Source organism: Somniosus microcephalus, chromosome 7, assembly GCF_052327205.1.
Source record: "Somniosus microcephalus isolate GS21.2 chromosome 7, FLI_Smic_1.0, whole genome shotgun sequence".
In the NCBI taxonomy this organism is placed as follows: Eukaryota; Metazoa; Chordata; class Chondrichthyes; order Squaliformes; family Somniosidae; genus Somniosus; species Somniosus microcephalus.
Window position 1 is genome coordinate 48,556,619 of NC_140993.1, and position 17,193 is coordinate 48,573,811.

General features: G+C 47.9%; 1 protein-coding gene across 2 annotated transcripts in view; it reads left to right on the forward strand.

The window, feature by feature from the left end:
• The window catches only part of fam135b (family with sequence similarity 135 member B), a 577,057-nt gene that overhangs the window by 523,316 nt on the left and 36,548 nt on the right, over positions 1 to 17,193 (forward strand). For both annotated transcript variants that reach the window (XR_015078967.1, XM_085992464.1), the window contains exons 15-16: positions 1,705 to 1,796; positions 15,872 to 15,969. Coding sequence is in view for 1 of the 2 variants with exons in the window: in XM_085992464.1 (XP_085848590.1) it covers positions 1,705 to 1,796; positions 15,872 to 15,969 (190 nt within the window). In the remaining variant the exon portion in view is untranslated. The remainder of the gene's footprint in view (positions 1 to 1,704; positions 1,797 to 15,871; positions 15,970 to 17,193) is intronic.

Consider the following 17,193-nt stretch of genomic DNA (forward strand, 5'->3'; position numbering starts at 1 on the left):
TGAATCAAACAGTTCTATTAATATCTCTAACTTTCAATCCCCTTTCTCGACAGGTTATTTTTAAAACTGTCACTTAAACCTTTTTCTGGTCGTCTGTTTCACACATCCACTATCCTGTGGGGGAGGAAGGAAACAATTCTACTGCAGGAAACTCTTTTTTATCCGGGACCGGCGTGGTGCCGGTTGATCAAAAAGTCCGGATTACAGAGAGGTATACTTACCAAGGTACGAGAGCCCCTTACACGGCCACAGGTGCAGGAGCCCCGGTTACACGGCCACAGATCCAGGAGTTCCTGTTACACAGCCACAGATCCAGGAGTCCCGGTTACACAGCCACAGATCCAGGAACCCCGGTTACTCAGCCACTAATATATAGTAAAACTTACCTGAACCTACTCCTGAATTTTGCTGGTTAAGAGAGATTTCTGGATTTAGATGCCGGTTAAAAGAGAGTTTCCTGTAATTTATAATCTTGGTCGAACCTTGTGAATTTTGTAAACGTGTCTTTGAGGTCTGAACTTGCTGTCCAAATTTAATAGCATGCCTATCTCTAAACTTCCTTATATTAAGCCCAGACTGTACTTATTTTGCTGCCAAGAGAATGGGTTAAAATCTCCCAGGCCTCCGACAGTGCCATTTTAGGGGGTGCACAACCATGGCCCAGAGCGACCAACTGCCCAACCTCCCCTCTGCCCTTGGCTGCCTGACCCCTGGTTGGTGCTGCCGCACTGTGGCGCAGTTAATGCTGTGAACTCACAGTGGAGCAAGTTGCGTATGTGCCCTATTATTCAGTGGTGCAACAAGCTGGACCCTTGGTACACTGATCTTCTGACCCTCTTCCTGTTGCATCTTTCTTAGTGGAAATTGTGTTTTCTGAGACAGATGCTTAACTTTCCTTCTTCCCTCCCTGAAGTTGGTGGCTCATACTGTGGTACAATTTCATCAATGCCAACAAACCTCCAATGTCCCACTCAAGCGGCCAGTCATCACACGTGAGCCTAGACCGTGAATGTCAGTTAAAAATAAAAACAGAAAATGCTGGAGATACTCAGCAGATCAGGCAACATCTGTGAAGAGAGAAACAGAGTTAATGTTTCAGGTCGATGACCTTTCGTCAGAACTAGAAAAAAAAGCAGGAAATGGAACAGATTTTTAAGCAAGTGTAGGGGCTGGGAAATGGGGGCGGGGATGAAAGAACAAAAGGGAAGGTCTGTGATAGGATCGAAGGCAGGAGAAGTAAAGAGACATTAAGAGATATTCAAGGCAAAAGGAGATGGTAATGGGACAGGTTAAGAAACAAAGGATGGTTCCAGATAAAGTGTGAATTGCGCTGGCAGAATGAAAGACAGCTGCCATGTGGGAGAGAAGAAAAGACACAAACAAAAGGTGTGGATAAAAATAGGATAGGGGCCGAGGGTATGATCTGAAATTGTTGAACTCTCTAGCATTCTCTGTTTTTATTTCAGATTTCAGATTTTTCAGATTTCCAGCATCTGCAGTATTTTTTTTGTATTAGTGAATGTCAGTTGTCCACTTTATCAATGTTAGGCACAATTAGGTAAGTTCAATCTTGTATTCACACTAGTTCCATAGACTGGTGCACATCCCAGGACTCAATGGGATCAGGAGTAGAAATTCAGTTGATTTCCACCCTCTTCCAGCTGCAGATACTGAGACTAGTTAAAGAATGTATATTAATTTCAGGTAACAGCGCAGATCTACGACTTGTGAAGACGTTTATTGAGCTGGGGCTTCCTGGAGCCAAACTGGATTTCTTAATGTCTGAAAGGAACCAGGTAGGGACCTGGGTTACTAATCTTATCTGTGGGGAATAAACACTTTGTTCTTTGTTAATCATTAGATCTAATGGCCCCGAATTTCTGATCGGAGGCTTCCTGCGGGCAGATGCTTCCAATCGGAAAGAAATCTACGAACTTACCTGCTGGTTCCGTAGATCCCGAGGCTTGCGATCCTGGGCCTCTCTTCTTCAAAATGCGCAGAGGCCCAGGTATCCCAGGGGCGCATGCGGGTTGCAAGCGCCCCTGGGAACACGTGGGCCAGGCGAACCAATGGAAGAAGGGATTCCCCCTTCGTACTTTTGAAAGTTCCGTACACACAGAACTGTCAAAAGTATGAATGGGGATGACTGCAAAAATGCACCAACACACTGAAATAAATAAAGAAAAACCATTACATTTATAAAATTAATTAAAATGCCATTTAATTAAATATTTTAAACAAAAATGTAATGTTTCGACAAATAAATTTAAATGTTTTAAAGGGGCTAAAAATAACCTTATTGCATAGGGTTTTTTTATGTTGGAAAGGATTGAAAAAAAATAATTTTAATGTTATTTTAAACTCTTCTGCTGGTAAAAGCAGGCCTTACACTTACTTTTACCAGCCGTAAGAATTTTATGGCCTTGCAGCGAGTGGAAGTTGGGCAAATACCGCACTCTCCACCCGCAGAGGCCTTTCTTCCGGGAATGCGTGCAATCTGTCAACAAGATTCTTGACAGATCGCAAGTGCCGGATTTTAGCGTATGCGCTTCACATTGCCTAAACCCACACACACCTCGTACGCACCCGTAGGGGTCGCAAAGTTCGGCCCATTAGAACAGAGGGTGAAAGAGAAAAGAGGAAAATCTGAAATAAAAATAGAGCATTCTGGAAATGGCGCAGCATTTGATTAAAAAAAATGTAGGCTAGGCTTTTCTCTTCTGAAACACAGGCCCGTAAATTGCGGTCAGGGCGGTTCGCCGCTGGTCCCAAAGTAAGATTCCCACAAAGATCTCGTTACCGCTGTGGCGAGAGGTTCGGCTTTTCAGACGCGTAATTGAAATCAACGCATGGTAATGGGGAATCCCTAACGCGCGCTGCTGTGACGTCAACAAGCTGACTCAGCAGTCACTCAAAATGCAGCATTTTCACAGACAGCAAACCAGGAAGTGGGTAAGCTTCTATGATTCTAACTTTTTAAAAAATATTCACGAGAGAGCAAAACAAAGATTGGGGCTCTCACAAGGGGAAAAGGCAAACCTGAAATGAAGATGAACAAACTTTAAAGTTTCTTAAAAATTTTAATTTTTATTAAAATGGATAAATTTGACACTCCACAAAATTAAATTAGTTTTTCAGGGCCATAGCCTTTGTTTAGCAGTCAATCCGCTGTTAAAACCCCAGTTACACCTAATCCTAAAGGGTCTAACTTTTAATGAGATATTTAACAGCAGTATTACCACGAAAGAGCCAAAGTTTTCGTCAGTTTCCATGATTTGACAGATTACACTGATTGCCAGCTCTGCGGGGACACAGCGCAGCCTGTGTCGGAGCAGTGAATGACAGACTGCCACTTCAGGATTTCCGCGTTAGGCTGAGTGTGCACTAAATCCTGAAATTGCAGTCAGTTTCAAAGGCGGAATGACGGCGAACGCTGCCAGTTTGCCGTCATCAGGACCGCAACATCCCGGCTATCGAGCTGAAGACTTGTGCTCCAGAAACTAGCCGCCTCTAGCCAAACTGTCCCAATACAGCTACAACACTGGCATCTACCCGACAATGTGGAAAACTGCCCAGGTATGTCCTGTCCGCAAAAAGCAGGACAAATCCAACCCGGCCAATTAACGCCCCATCAGTCTACTCTCAATCATCAGCAAAGTGATGGAAGGTGTCATCGACAGTGTTATAAATCTCATCATCAAGAAACTACTTATGAAATAACGCTGGACGGCCAGCTGGTGGCGCCGTCCAAGGAGTATAAATACTGGGGCGTGGGGCCCAGCTTGCCAGGGACATTTTGTAAGACAAGGAGCTAGTGCAGTACAACTAGACCTCCATGTTCTGAAACAAGTTGATTAAAGCCTTGCTTTATGCTCAAACCAAGTGCGGAGTGAGTTTTATTACGTCAGACAGTGCTATCGAGCGACACTTACTCACCAATAACCTGCTCACTGATGCCCAGTTTGGATTCCGCCAAGTCCACTCGGCTCCTGACCTCATTACAGCCTTGGTCCAAACATGGACAAAGGAGCTGAATTCCAGAGGTGAGGTGAGAGTGACTGCCCTTGACATCAAGGCAGCATTTGACCGAGTCTGGCATCAAGGAGCCCCAGTAAAACTGAAGTCAATGGGAATCAGGGGGAAAACTCTCCACTGGCTGGAGTCATACCTAGCACAAAGGAAGATGGTTGTGGTGGTTGAAGGTCAATCATCACAGCCCCAGGACATCACTGCAGGAGTTCATCAGGGCAGTGTCCTAGGCCCAACCATCTTCAGCTGCTTCATCAATGACCTTCCCTCCTACAGAAGGTCAGAAATGAGGATGTTCACTAATGATTGCACAGTGTTCAGCGCCATTCACAACTCCACAGATAATGAAGCAGTACATGCCCGCATGCAACAAGACCTGGACGATATTCAGGCTTGGGCTGATAAGTGCCAGGCAATGACTATCTCCAACAAGCAAGAGTCTAACCACCTCCCCATGACATTCAATGGCATTATCATTGCCGAATCCCCCATTATCAACATCCTGGGAGTCACCATTAACCAGAAACTTAACTGGACCAGCCGCATAAATACTGTGGCAACAAGAGCAGGCCAGAGGCTGGGTATTCTGCGGCGAGTGTCTCACCTCCTGACTCCCCAAAGCCTTTCCACCATCTACAAGGCACAAGTAAGGAGTATGATGGAATACTCTCCACTTACCTGGATGAGTGCAGCTCCAACAACACTCAAGAGGCTCGACACCACCCAGGACAAAGCAGCCCGCTTGATTGGCACCCCATCCACCACCTTAAACATTCACTCCCTCCACCACCGGCGTACCGTGGCTGCAGTGTGTACCATCTACAAGATGCACTGCAGCAACTCGCCAAGGCTTCTTCGGCAGCACCTCCCAAACCCGCGACCTCTTCCACCTAGAAGGACAAGGGCAGCAGGCACATGGGAACACCACCACCTCCAAGTTTGCCTCCAAGTCACACACCATCCTGACTTGGAAGTATATCGCCGATCCATCATCGTCGCTGGGTCAAAATCCTGGAACTCCCTCCCTAACAGCACTGAGGGAGTACCTTCACCACACAGACAGCAGCGGTTCAAGAAGGCGGCTCACCACCATCTTCTCAAGGGCAACTAGGGATGGGCAATAAATGCTGGCCTTGCCAGCAATGCCCTGATCCCATAAAAATGAATTTAAAAAATAAAGTTCCAAGCCAATGTCCTATCTTTCTCTTTCAGGTGTTGATCAACCCGTGGAACTATTTCTGGCACGTTCTGCTTTAATTAGTTAGAAAGAAACTAGATCCACAACACTTTCAACTTTTAGTTCGGGCTTTACGTTCCTGTGAAGTGTCTTGGGACATTTTACTACATTAAAGATACTGGCCTAGAAATTCAGTTAGGCCCCGCCAGCTCGCTTGCGCCCAGAAGTTACCGCTGGGCGCGGAGCCACTCGCGCCCGTCGGATATTCAGTTTCAGCGCCCCAAGTCGAAGACGGCCGCTGTTCAAGGGTGTGGCCGGCCCCGCTTGGGGCGCTGAAACTGAATATCGGCGCGCTAGGTGCCGCAGCGCCACCTGCTGCGGAGCGGCAGGCTGCGGTACTGCAGGCCTTCCTCCCTCTCTTAAGGGGGAGGTGCCTGCAACAGCGAGATCGACGCTCGCTAGTGCCGGCAAATGAGCCCGGCACCACGGAGAAGTGCCGGGCTCCCGGAAAACAGCCGGCAATGCCGCGGGGGTGGGGGGGGGGGTGTGGAGGAGGCCGGGGAAGGAGGTGCGGGCAGGCGGCCGCCGAAAAAGCGGCCGGCCGCACCTCCACCTTAACTCGCCCCACTAAGGCTGCAGTACAGCCCCGGTCTCTGAACGTTGTTTGCGGCCCCTACGGAAGAGGCGGCCGCTACTCAATATGGTGGTCGGGCTGGTATCGGGGCGGTAGCGGGGCACTGTGCACACCGATGATGTCATCGGCGGCGGCGCAGCGCTACTGGCTAACGCCGCCATTACCGCAGCGCTGAATATCGGCGCAACCTCATCAAGTGCCGCAAAAGCCCTCTTTGGGCGAAAACTGGGCGCAAAGCCTACTGAATTTCTAGCCCACTATATAAATATAAGTTTTTGTTGCCGTAGATGATTCAGAGAGAAATCGTCTGACGTGGGAGGGTTGTGACACTCCTGGTGTGAATAATAGAATTCATTTTTAGCTAGCAGAGATTAAATTCTAATCCAGCAAACTGTATGGAGAGGGTGCCCGTCTCCCACCCCCACCCCCTCTCCCAGCCCCACCCCCTCTCCCACCCCCACCCCACCTCCCAGGCCCACCCCCCCACCCTCTCTCCCCACCCCAGCCCCCCACCCCCCTCCCAGGCCCACCCCCCACCCCCTCTCCCCGCCCCACCCCCACCCCCCTCTCCCGGCCCCACCCCCTCTCCCCGCCCCACCCCCACCCCCCACCCCCTCTCGCCACGCCGCCCCAGCCCCCCACCCACCCTCCCAGGCCCACACCTCTCCCCGCCCCACCCCCTCTCCCCGCCCCACCCCCACCCCCCTCTACCCCCCACCCCCCTCTCCCCCCCACCCCCTCTCTCCGCCCCACCCCCTCTCCCCACCCCACCCCCCTCTCCCCGCCCCACCCCCCTCTCCCCGCCCCACCCCCTCTCCCCGCCCCACCCCCTCTCCCAGCCCCACCCCCTCTCCCACCCCCACCCCTTCTACCAGCTCCACCCCCTCTCCCACCCCCACCCTCTCCCGGCCCCACCCCCACACCCTCTCCCAGCCCCACCCCTTCTACCAGCCCCACCCTCTCCCAGCCCCACTCCCTCTCTTTCTCTCTGCACCACGAATATGCATAGTAATTATACTGAATCTTAAAATGGCTGCTAAGATTCTGAGGCAACACACGATGATAAAACAAAAGAGACAGATTCAGCCAAGGTAACAGTGGAGTGCTATACATGGTATCAGCATCCCCAGCCTACAAATTGCTCATGATCTACTGCTGTTAATCGCTCTCCGATGATTCTTGCTGAAAGTTCATGTGCATGGACTACACCAACAACAACTTGTATTGCTCCTTCAATGTAGTGAAACATCCCAAGGCACTTCACAGGAGCGTAAAGAGATAAAAATTAACACCAAGCCAAAGGAGGAGACATTAGGACAGGTGACCAAAAGCTTAGTCAAAGAGGTAGGTTTTACGGAGCATCTTAAAGGAGGAGAGATGAGGAGAAGTTTAAGGAATAATTCTCCCATCCCTTTTGTGGAATAGCCTGCCTGTGCTTTGGTGATGTACCTGCGGGCAAATGGTGCCTGTGGAACTGTGTTAGAGTTGTCGCAATCAGGAAACATAGAAACATAGAACATAGGAGCAGGAGTAGGCCATTCGGCCCTTCGAGCCTGCTCCGCCATTCAATGAGATCATGGCTGATCATTCAAATTCAGTACCCTGTCCCTGCCTTCTCCACATATCCCGTGATCCCTTTAGCCTTAAGACTCTTTCTTGAATATATTTAATGAACTGGCCTCCACCGCCCTCTGTGGCAGAGAATTCCACAGGTTCACCACTCTCTGGGTGAAGAAATTCCTCCTCATCTCAGTCCTAAATGGCTTACCCCTTATCCTTAGTCTATGACCCCTGGTTCTGGACTCCCCGGCCATCAGAAACATCCTTCCTGCATCTAGTCTGTCCAGACCTGCCAGAATTTTATAGGTTTCGATGAGATCCCCTCTCAATCTTCTAAACTCCAGTGAGTACAAGCCCAATCGACACAATCTCTCCTCATACGTCATTCCTGCCATCCCAGGTATCAGCCTGGTGAATCTTCGCTGCACTCCTTCCATGGCAAGAACATCCTTCCTCAGATAAGGCAACCAAAACTGCGCACAATACTCAAGGTGCAGTCTCAAGGTGCGGAGAGTAAAGCGAGAAAATTGGAGGGGTAAAAAAGACGCAGAGAGGGAAAGCAAAGATACTGAGAGGGAAGAGAAGTAACAGACAGAGGAGACTCTGCATTTACATTACCATTCCTTAGCATCAACTCTACAATTGTAGTGTAAAAAATTACAGAGATATTAATAGATGACGCGAATGGGAAAACCTATGGCAAATAGATTTCAATGTAGGCAAATGTGAGGGAATACAATCCTAGTTTGTGTAATCTCTCCTCGTAATTTAACCCTTGGAGTCCAGGTATCATTCTGGACCTAAAACGGATAGAGCAGGATACTTTATATCTAGAGGACTAGAATACAAGGGGATAGAAGTTATGCTGCAGCTGTACAAAACCCTGGTTAGACCACACCTGGTGTTCTGTGAGCATTTCTGGGCACCACACCTTAGGAAGGAAATATTGTCCTTGGAGGGAGTGCAGCGCAGGTTTACCAGAATGATACCTGGACTCCTAAGATTAAATTACGAGGAGAGATTACACTAACGAGGGTTGCATTTCCCGGAATTTAGAAGATTAAGTGGTGATTTGATCAAAATTTTCAAGATACTAAGTGGAACTGATAGGGTCGATAGAGAGAAACTGTTTCCACCGGTTGGGGCGTCTAGGCCTAGGGGGAATAGCTTAAAACTAAGATCTAAGCCTTTCAGGAGTGACGTTAGGAAACACTTCTACACACAAAGGTTGGTAGAAGTTTGGAACTCTCTTCCTCAAACCGCAATTGAAGCTGGGTCCATTGTTAATTTTAAATCTGAGATTGATAGATTTTTATTAACCAAAGATTTTAAGGGATATGGGGCAAAGGCAGGTATGTGGAATTAGGTCGCAGATCAGCCATGATCTCATGAATGGCAGAACCGGCCCGAGGGGCTAAATGGCCTACTCCTGTGCCTATGTAAATGCAGTCCTAAACTAATCACAACATTAGCAGTGTAATTGTCTTCCCCATAGGCAAGCTGGATTGCTATATACATTTTTTTCACATTGTACACACTGAACAGCAAGTGGCGGAGAATTTCCGCAGGGGTTCTCCCGATCTCCCGCCATATTTTCAGTGGTAGCTCGGCAGAAACCCCGAAAGTGATGTGAGACAGTGAAAATATATGGCACCACACAGCAAATAATTTCGGCAGGTAACTGGGAAATATGCCGCATACCAGTTAACGTGAAATGAAATTCTGTTGCAAATGATTTAGGGAGTGGGAGAAATCGGCCAGGGTTCTTGCCCCTGATTGCCTGTTCCGTGACCATTACTAGAATGTGTGAATGAGAACAGGATCAACCTTTTCTCTAGTGCCCTCCCTTGTCGAATAGCCCGTGAATATTCATGGTCTAAGCATAAAACTAGCTTCAGTTACTCATGTTTTTCAGTGTCTTATTAAATGTTGCTAGGACACTTACACTTATGATGCCCCCCCTCCGCCCTGCCATCCCACAGTCAATTGTACTTTGCCGTTGTCTTTGGTCCCTGCCACAAACTCCGTTCCCTAGCCACCGACTCCATTCCTCTCCCTGGCAACTGTCTGAGGCTGAACCACACTGTTCGCAACCTTGGTGTCATATTTAACCCCGAAATGAGCTTCCAACCACATATCCGCGCCATAACTAAGACCGCCTATTTCCACCTCCATAACATCGCCCGTCTCCACCCCTACCTCAGCTCATCTGCTGCTGATAAACTCATTCAAAGTTTTGTTACTTTTAGACTTGACTATTTCAGTGCACTCCTGGCCGGCCTCCCACGTTCTACCTTCCTTAAGCTTGAGGTCATCCAAAACCCGACTGCCCGTGTCCTAACTCGCACCAAGTCCTGTTCACCCATCACCCCTGTGCTCGCTGACCTACATTGGCTCCCAGTTGAGCAGCGCCTTGATTTTAAAATTCTCATCCTTGTTTTCAAATCCCTCCATGGCCTTGCCTATCTCTGTAATCTCCTCCAGCCCCACAACCAATGTTCCCTGTAAGCTGCACTTGTTCTGCGTGGCCTGTTTCTTTTAACGCGCGTTCCTTTTAAATTTCTGCGCGTGCGAGGTATTTACAGTGTAAAAGCCGGTGAACGGCCTACGTGGGGCTTTTCAGATTACTGTGTGGCCACGCGCTTGTGCGCACTTTAGCGGGAACATTGCCCACAACCCTCCAAGATATCTGCGCTCCTCTAATTCTGGCCTCTTGAGCATCCCCAATTTTAATCACTCCACCATTAGTGGCCGTGCCTTCAGCTGCCAAGGCCCTAAGTTCTGGAATTCTCTCCCTAAATCTCTCTACCTCTCTTTCCTCCTTCAAGATGCTCCTTAAAGCCTCCCTCATGGCCATAATATCCCCTTATGTGGCTCAGTGTCAAATTTTGTTTGATAACGCTCTCTGAAGCACCTTGGGACGTTTTACTACATTAAAGGTGCTATATAATTACAAGTTGTTGTTGCTGTTGTTGCGCGTCCATCCACACTCGCTGATCAGGCAGGGGAGAGGAGAGGGGGGCAAAAACGGACCAGCAATTAAACGCATGGTGTGAAAATAATAAAACCTACAGGCTTTAACCAACATCAGTCTCTGGCGGATTAGGACTGTCAGTGGCTGATATCCTTCCTGAACAACAGAATGTAACACCTCGTAAATTAAAAACTGCAGGAGGCGAAATGTTTCAAAGCAGCTCCAGTTTGACATTACTGACAGAGTACACTAGAGGGAGCTATTGCCTTATAAATGAACAAGTTGGACAAAAAATGAGCAGCCAAGCTTTTTCCGTCTTTTACTATCTTGTACTGCCTTCGAAAAGCCCATTCGATTTGCACGCTATGATGCTGAATCCTGGATCTTTATGGGAAAATTAAACTGCTTGAACTCAGTGGTTGTGCCGAAAACTCCATGTTGTCTGACATTCACTGGTCGAGCTCATCCAGGAGCAATTTGAAATTTGGGAAAATAACAACAGAAAATGCTGGAAAAACTCAGCAGGCCCGGCAACATCCGTGGAGAGAGAAACAGAGTCAACGGTTCAGGTCGAAACCCTTCGTCAGGACTGAGAAAAAACACAGGAAATGAAACAGATTAAAAGGCCAGTTTGGGGGCTGGGAAATGGGGATGAAAGAACAAAAGAAAAGTGAAGAGACATTAAGAGGTATTCAAAACGAGACGAGATGGTGATCGGACTAGTGGAGACAAAAGACGGCTCTAGATTAGGTGTGAAATGCGCTCGCAGAATGAGAGACAGCTGCCATGTGGGAGAGAGAGAAAGGGGGAAGGGCACAAAACAAAGGTGTGGATAAAATATATATAAAAATGAAATAGGGGCCGAGGTTATGATCTGAAATTGTTGAACTCGATATTGAGTCCGGAAGGCTGTAAAGTGCCTAATCGGAAGATGAGGTGCTGTTCCTCGAGTTTACACTGGGTTTCCGTGGAACAATGCAAGAGGCCGCAGACGGTGAGGTCTGAGTGGGAATGGGGCGGTGAATTAAAATGACAGGCGACCGGAAGCTCAGGGTCACCCTTACGGACTGAACGGAGGTGTTCCGCAAAGCGGTCACCCAATCTAGGTTTGGTCTCCCCAATGTAGAGGAGGCCACATCGTGAGCAGCGAATACAGTATACTAGAGTGCAAGAAGTACAAGTAAATCGCTGTTTCACCTGGAAGGGGTGTTTGGGGCCCTGTACAATGGGAAGGGGGGAGGTATAAGGGCAGGTGTTGCATCTCCTGCGCTTGCATGGGAAGGTGACGGGGGAAGGGGTGCTGGGGCTGATAGAGGAGTGGACTTGGGTGTCTTGGAGGGAGCATTCCCTACGGAATGCTGAAAGGGGAGGTGCGTTTGGTGGTGGGATCACGTTGGAGGTGGCGGAAATGGCGGAGGATGATCCGTTGAATGTGGAGGCTGGTGGGGTGAAAGGTGAGGACAAGGGGAACCCTATCGTGGTTCCGGGAGGGAGGGGCAGGGGTGAGGGCAGAAGTGCGGGAAATAGAACGGACACGGTCGAGGGCTGTGTCAACCACGGTAGAGGGGAATCCTCAGTTGAGGAAAAAGGAAGACATGTCAGAAGCACTGGTGTGGAAGGTGGCATCGTCGGAGCAGATGCAGCGGAGACGGAGAAACTGGGAGAATGGAATAGAGTCCTTACAGGAGGCGGGGTGGGAGGAAGTGAAATTTGGGGAGTCCACTTGTTCCTTAATGGGTTCACAGGTTTCACAGTAAATAAAATATGGCTTCCTCCCTCATCTTTGCTGGCTGTCACCTCCATGTAGCAGTTTTTCTCACCCCAATTTTGCACAGCCTCTACCTGAGGCAAACAATACTCGCTCTAGATGCATTAACATTGGACTGCCATTGGGGGGAGCCCATGCCCTGCAATTTCATAGTGAGGAACATTGAGGGTCTGATAGTGTAGTGGCTATGGTACTTTTTAAAATTAATCCTCGGGATGTGAGCGTTGCTGGCAAGACTGGCATTTATTGCCCATTTTTAGTTGCCCTTTAGAAGGTGATGATGGGCCTTCTGCTTGAACCGCTTCAGTCCATGTGATGAAAATACTCCTACAATGCTGTTAGGGAAGGAGTTGCTGGATTTTGACCCAGCGACGATGAAGGAACGGTGATATATGTCCAAGTCGGGATGGTGTGTGACTTGGAGGGTGTTCCCTTGCACCGGCTGCCCTTGGCCTTCTAGGTGGAGGAGGTGCTGTCGAACTAGGCTAGCAACTGGAGTCCCACTGTGGCAAATTGTGAAACTGAATTCAATAAATCTGTTAAATTGTGGGCTGGCACTGGAATAACTGCAAAACTGTTGTAATAACCAAGCTGGTTTACTGATGTCCTACAGGCAAAGGGAGCCTTCCTTGGCCTAGGTGCTTGACTCTCAGTGTCAGCTGTGGCTCAGTGGGTAGCACACTCGCCTCCGAGACAGAAGGTTGTGGGTTCAAGTCCCACTCTAGGGACTTGAGCACATAAAGCTAGGCTGACACTCCTGTGCAGTGCTGAGGGTGCACTGCGCTGTCGGAGGTGCCGTCTTTCGGATGAGACGTTAAACCGAGGCCCTGTTTGCCCTCTCAGGTGGACGTAAAAGATCCCATGGCACTATTTATCCCTCAACCAACATAACAAAAACAGATTATCTGGTCATTATCAGACTGCGTTTCCCATATTACAACATTGACTCCACTTCAGAAGTATTTCATTGACTGTAAAGTGCTTTGAGACGTCTGGTGGTTGTGAAAGGCACTATATAAATGCAAGTCTTCATTTCTTTCTGTGGCAGGCCACTCAGAGAAAAGCACTATAAAAGAAAGCCCACGACCACCACCTCAGGGCATCTAGGCATGGGCAATAAATGGGGCCCGATCTCATCTCAAAAAAAAGAGCCACTACCTTAAAAGGGAAATATAAATTCCACTAAACTGTCATGTAAACCTGAATGTAATAAAGGAAGATGCTTTTGTGTTAATGCTATTCCTCGTTCACCATGTAATATACTGCTTTATAATTGTTTTTTAGAGAGCAGTAGACATTTTGCACAGAATGTCTTCTCCTCCTGCCACATCATGACTGATCACAACGTAGGTTCGGATGAAGAGTCCTGTCAGATCATTCATCTCCTCCTTCCTGAATAACCCAACCTCCTTTGCTTTTTTTTTTATTTGTTCATGGCATCTGGGCATCGCTGGCAAGGCCAGCATTTATTGCCCATCCCTAATTGCCCTCGAGAAGGTGGTGGTGAGCCGCCTTCTTGAACAGCTGCAGTCCGTGTGGTGAAGGTACTCCCACAGTGCTGTTATGGAGGGAGTTCCAGAATTTTGACCCAGCGACGATGAAGGAATGGCGATATACTTCCAAGTCAGGATGGTGTGTGACTTGGAGGGGAACTTGGAGGTGGTGGTGTTTCCATGCGCCTGCTGCCCTTGTCCTTCTAGGTGGAAGAGGTCACGGGTTTGGGAGGTGCTGCCGAAGAAGCAGCATCCAAATGCACTACCCACCTTTGCATGCAACTGCATTTGGATGAGACATTAAACCGAGGCCCCATCTGCCCTCTCTCAATGGATGTAAAATATCAAATGACACTCTTCAAAGCAGAGCAGGGTAGTTTTCCCTTTGTCCTACCCAATATTTATCCCTCAACCAACATCGCTAAAACAGATTATCTGGTTATTATCAGATTGCTTTTTGCGGGACCTTGCTCTGTGCAAATTGGCTGCTACATTTCCGCACTGTATATCAGTCACTACACTTCCAAAGTACTATAGTTGCTTTGGGGTCATGAAAGGCACTATATAAGTGCAGGTTCTTTACATTCCTATTGCTGTTTTTTGAATGAGTCCAATATTCTGGCCTTGCTCACTCTACCTGCCAATCTGTTCGCTGTTCAGCATTTCTCCATGTCAAGAAATGGAGACAGTGGATTATGGGGATATTAGTAAATCACCGTGTCTCTAAATATAACGGGTTAATTTCTATCGAATCTGCTCCAATTACATATATGTGTAGATATAAAGCAATTTAATCTTGATTTGTGACAAGCGTCAAGATTATCAGCAAAGTGGCAACATTACTATAGCAGCAAGCCACTACAGGGCAACGTCTGCAATCAGGACACAGTTGTTATCTGTGTCTTGGGAGCTTCACCAACCAAGGTTTCCTTGGGCATAATTCACCATAGTTCATCTTTTCCTTTTATACCCTTTCTCATCACTGCTACGTGACAGCTCTGGCCACAACTCCCCTCTGTTACCCAGCCTTTACATGAACTATATCTGAGCAGTTGGCACTCTTTTGCTGAATTAGCACTCGAGTGTCTAACTATTCGGTCTCGGCAGCCTATTCCCACAGAACTCACCCCCTTATCCACTTCACATACAGGGCCATCTGCTCAAGACATTCACAACAGTTCAGACATTGATTAGCTATTTCAAAGCATTGTGGCTTAAAACTATATCATCACGTTTCTCAGATGAATAGTAACATTCCCACAGCTACAATGCACTCAGTAACCTTATTACCTAAAAAAAAAATCAAAGCACATGGTACTAACTAGCAGATTCCATCACTATCAAATTGCTGCTGCCCTGATTAACCCTTTCCATTTTGATCTATGGCATTCACCCAAAGTTATTCCCCCAACTGAATGCGCCTTATTCACAATGTTACATGATAGGAAAGATCGACACAAAACAGACTGCCTTTAAACAGTAGCTATAAAGTATATAAGAATGACAACCGCTTCGCATTTACATTGCCCCTTTGATGAAAAAATGCCCTGAACTGCTTCACAGAGAAATCAGTCAAAAATGTTTGCCAAGACGATGAAGGAGATATTAGAAGGGGTGACCAAAAGCTTGGTCTAAGGGGTGGGTTTTAAGGAGGGTCGTGGAGGAGGAGAGAGAGGTGGAGAGGTAGAGGGGATTAGCACGGTGCCTGGACAGCTGAAGGCACTGCCGCCATTGATGGAGCGAAGGCCTGTAACAAACAAGAGGTAACTGAAAGTCACCCATAAGCATCAGCAATCTTTCGTATGACAATTAAAATTATAGAGCAACTCAGTAGGTTGTATCACCCTTTGTTGTAAAGAATCTAGCATTTAATGAGACACTGTTGTCTGGTAAATCGCCCTCTGTAGAATTACCACCTTTTGGCCAAGTTCACAGCATGTCGGATGGGAGGGAGTGGGTGGGCAGGAGATGCAATTATGGCTTGAATTCTGATGTTTGTTTCATTGCTGGTGTACACGATTCAAAACCTTAAGTAATAATACTTGGTAAGGCACAGAGTTAAGGTGAAAAGTAATTTGTTTTTTTTAATTGATTTTGCTGTCGGCTTTACATTCCAAAATTCATGCGCAACCTGTTCAGAACGAGGTGGGTGATAATCTTAGTCGTCTGACCTGTTTTTCTATGTCACGCCAGAATGACACTGATGTTACTTTTTTTTAAATGTATTTGACTGCAGAGCGACACCTTTGCTGATTTTGATGCAATGACGGATCGACTCTTGGACGAGATTATTCAACACATCCATCTCTACAATCTGACAATATCTAGAATAAGGTAAAAGATCTGCAATTGCTTATCTTCTCCGTAATTTCCTATCGAAAAACTAAGCCGTATGTATAACTAAATAGCGAAAGTCATGTCATTGACATAATTAAACAAAAATAAAGTTTAGAAGCATCCAAGGCAATAATGATAAAAGGGGCCAGCATTCAAGGCAGTAACATCACGCAATAAAGCCATGTTACATGCTTGCCAACACAATCCCAATTTTCAAAGTATCTTGATATTTTCTAATGTATTCTCACTGGTTACAGCAGCCACCTTTCTTTTATTTGTTTATACGCTTCTACCGAGGACACCAAAAAAACTTTTTGATGGGGCAACCGAAGCGAAACTTCTTCTCAGTCGGAAAAAGATATGGAAGGAGATACGAGTTACGAAAATAATGAAGAGAATCATCGCAATAGATTAACGGTCAAGATGGGAGAATTAGCTGGGTAGGCCCGAAGCCCGATCAAAGTTGGGCCTCGAGCAACGTTCCCTCTGAGCGACACGGCCACAAAGCTCTCTGCCAGTCCCGCCCGCGTAGCCCGGGACCGGCTTTTCCAATGTGAAATTTCGTGCACGTGTGAAACTTTTTGAACGGGCCACGCAGCCCGTTAAAGGGACCGCCCGCCCCAAAAGAAAAATGAGGGGGGAATATTGGCTTTGAGCCTCAGCTAAAATTAGACTGACCAGGTGCCGACACCTGCAGCATGTCCCCAAGCAGCTCGCCGGCGATGGGGTTGTACATTTTGGGCCACTGTGTCACTGGCAGAGGCCCCCCCAGGTGGGACCTGCGAGGGTGGGGGTGGGCGGGAGAGGGGCAAATGGGAGGGAGGGAGCAATCGAGAGGGAGGGAGGGGGCAAATGGGAGGGAGGGGGAGGGAGGGAGGGGGAAAATGGGAGGGAGGAAGTAAATGGGAGGGAGACGATCAAGAGGGGGAAGGGAGCAATCGAGAGGGAGGGAGGGGGAAAATGGGAGGGAGGGAGAAAGCAATTGGGAGGATGGGAGGGGGCAACTGGGAGGGAGGGGGCAGGAGGGAGGGAGGGGGAAAATGGGAGGGAGGGAGAAAGTAAATGGGAGGGAGACGATCAAGAGGCGGAAGGGGGCAATCAGGAGGGAGCCGGCAACAGTCTTCAGGACTCTGTGGAGTTGGGAGGGCTACCCTTGCCACATTCTTAACCAGTTTTTTTTTTAAATGTCCACTGGTTATGCCGCATGTAGACATGGCTATC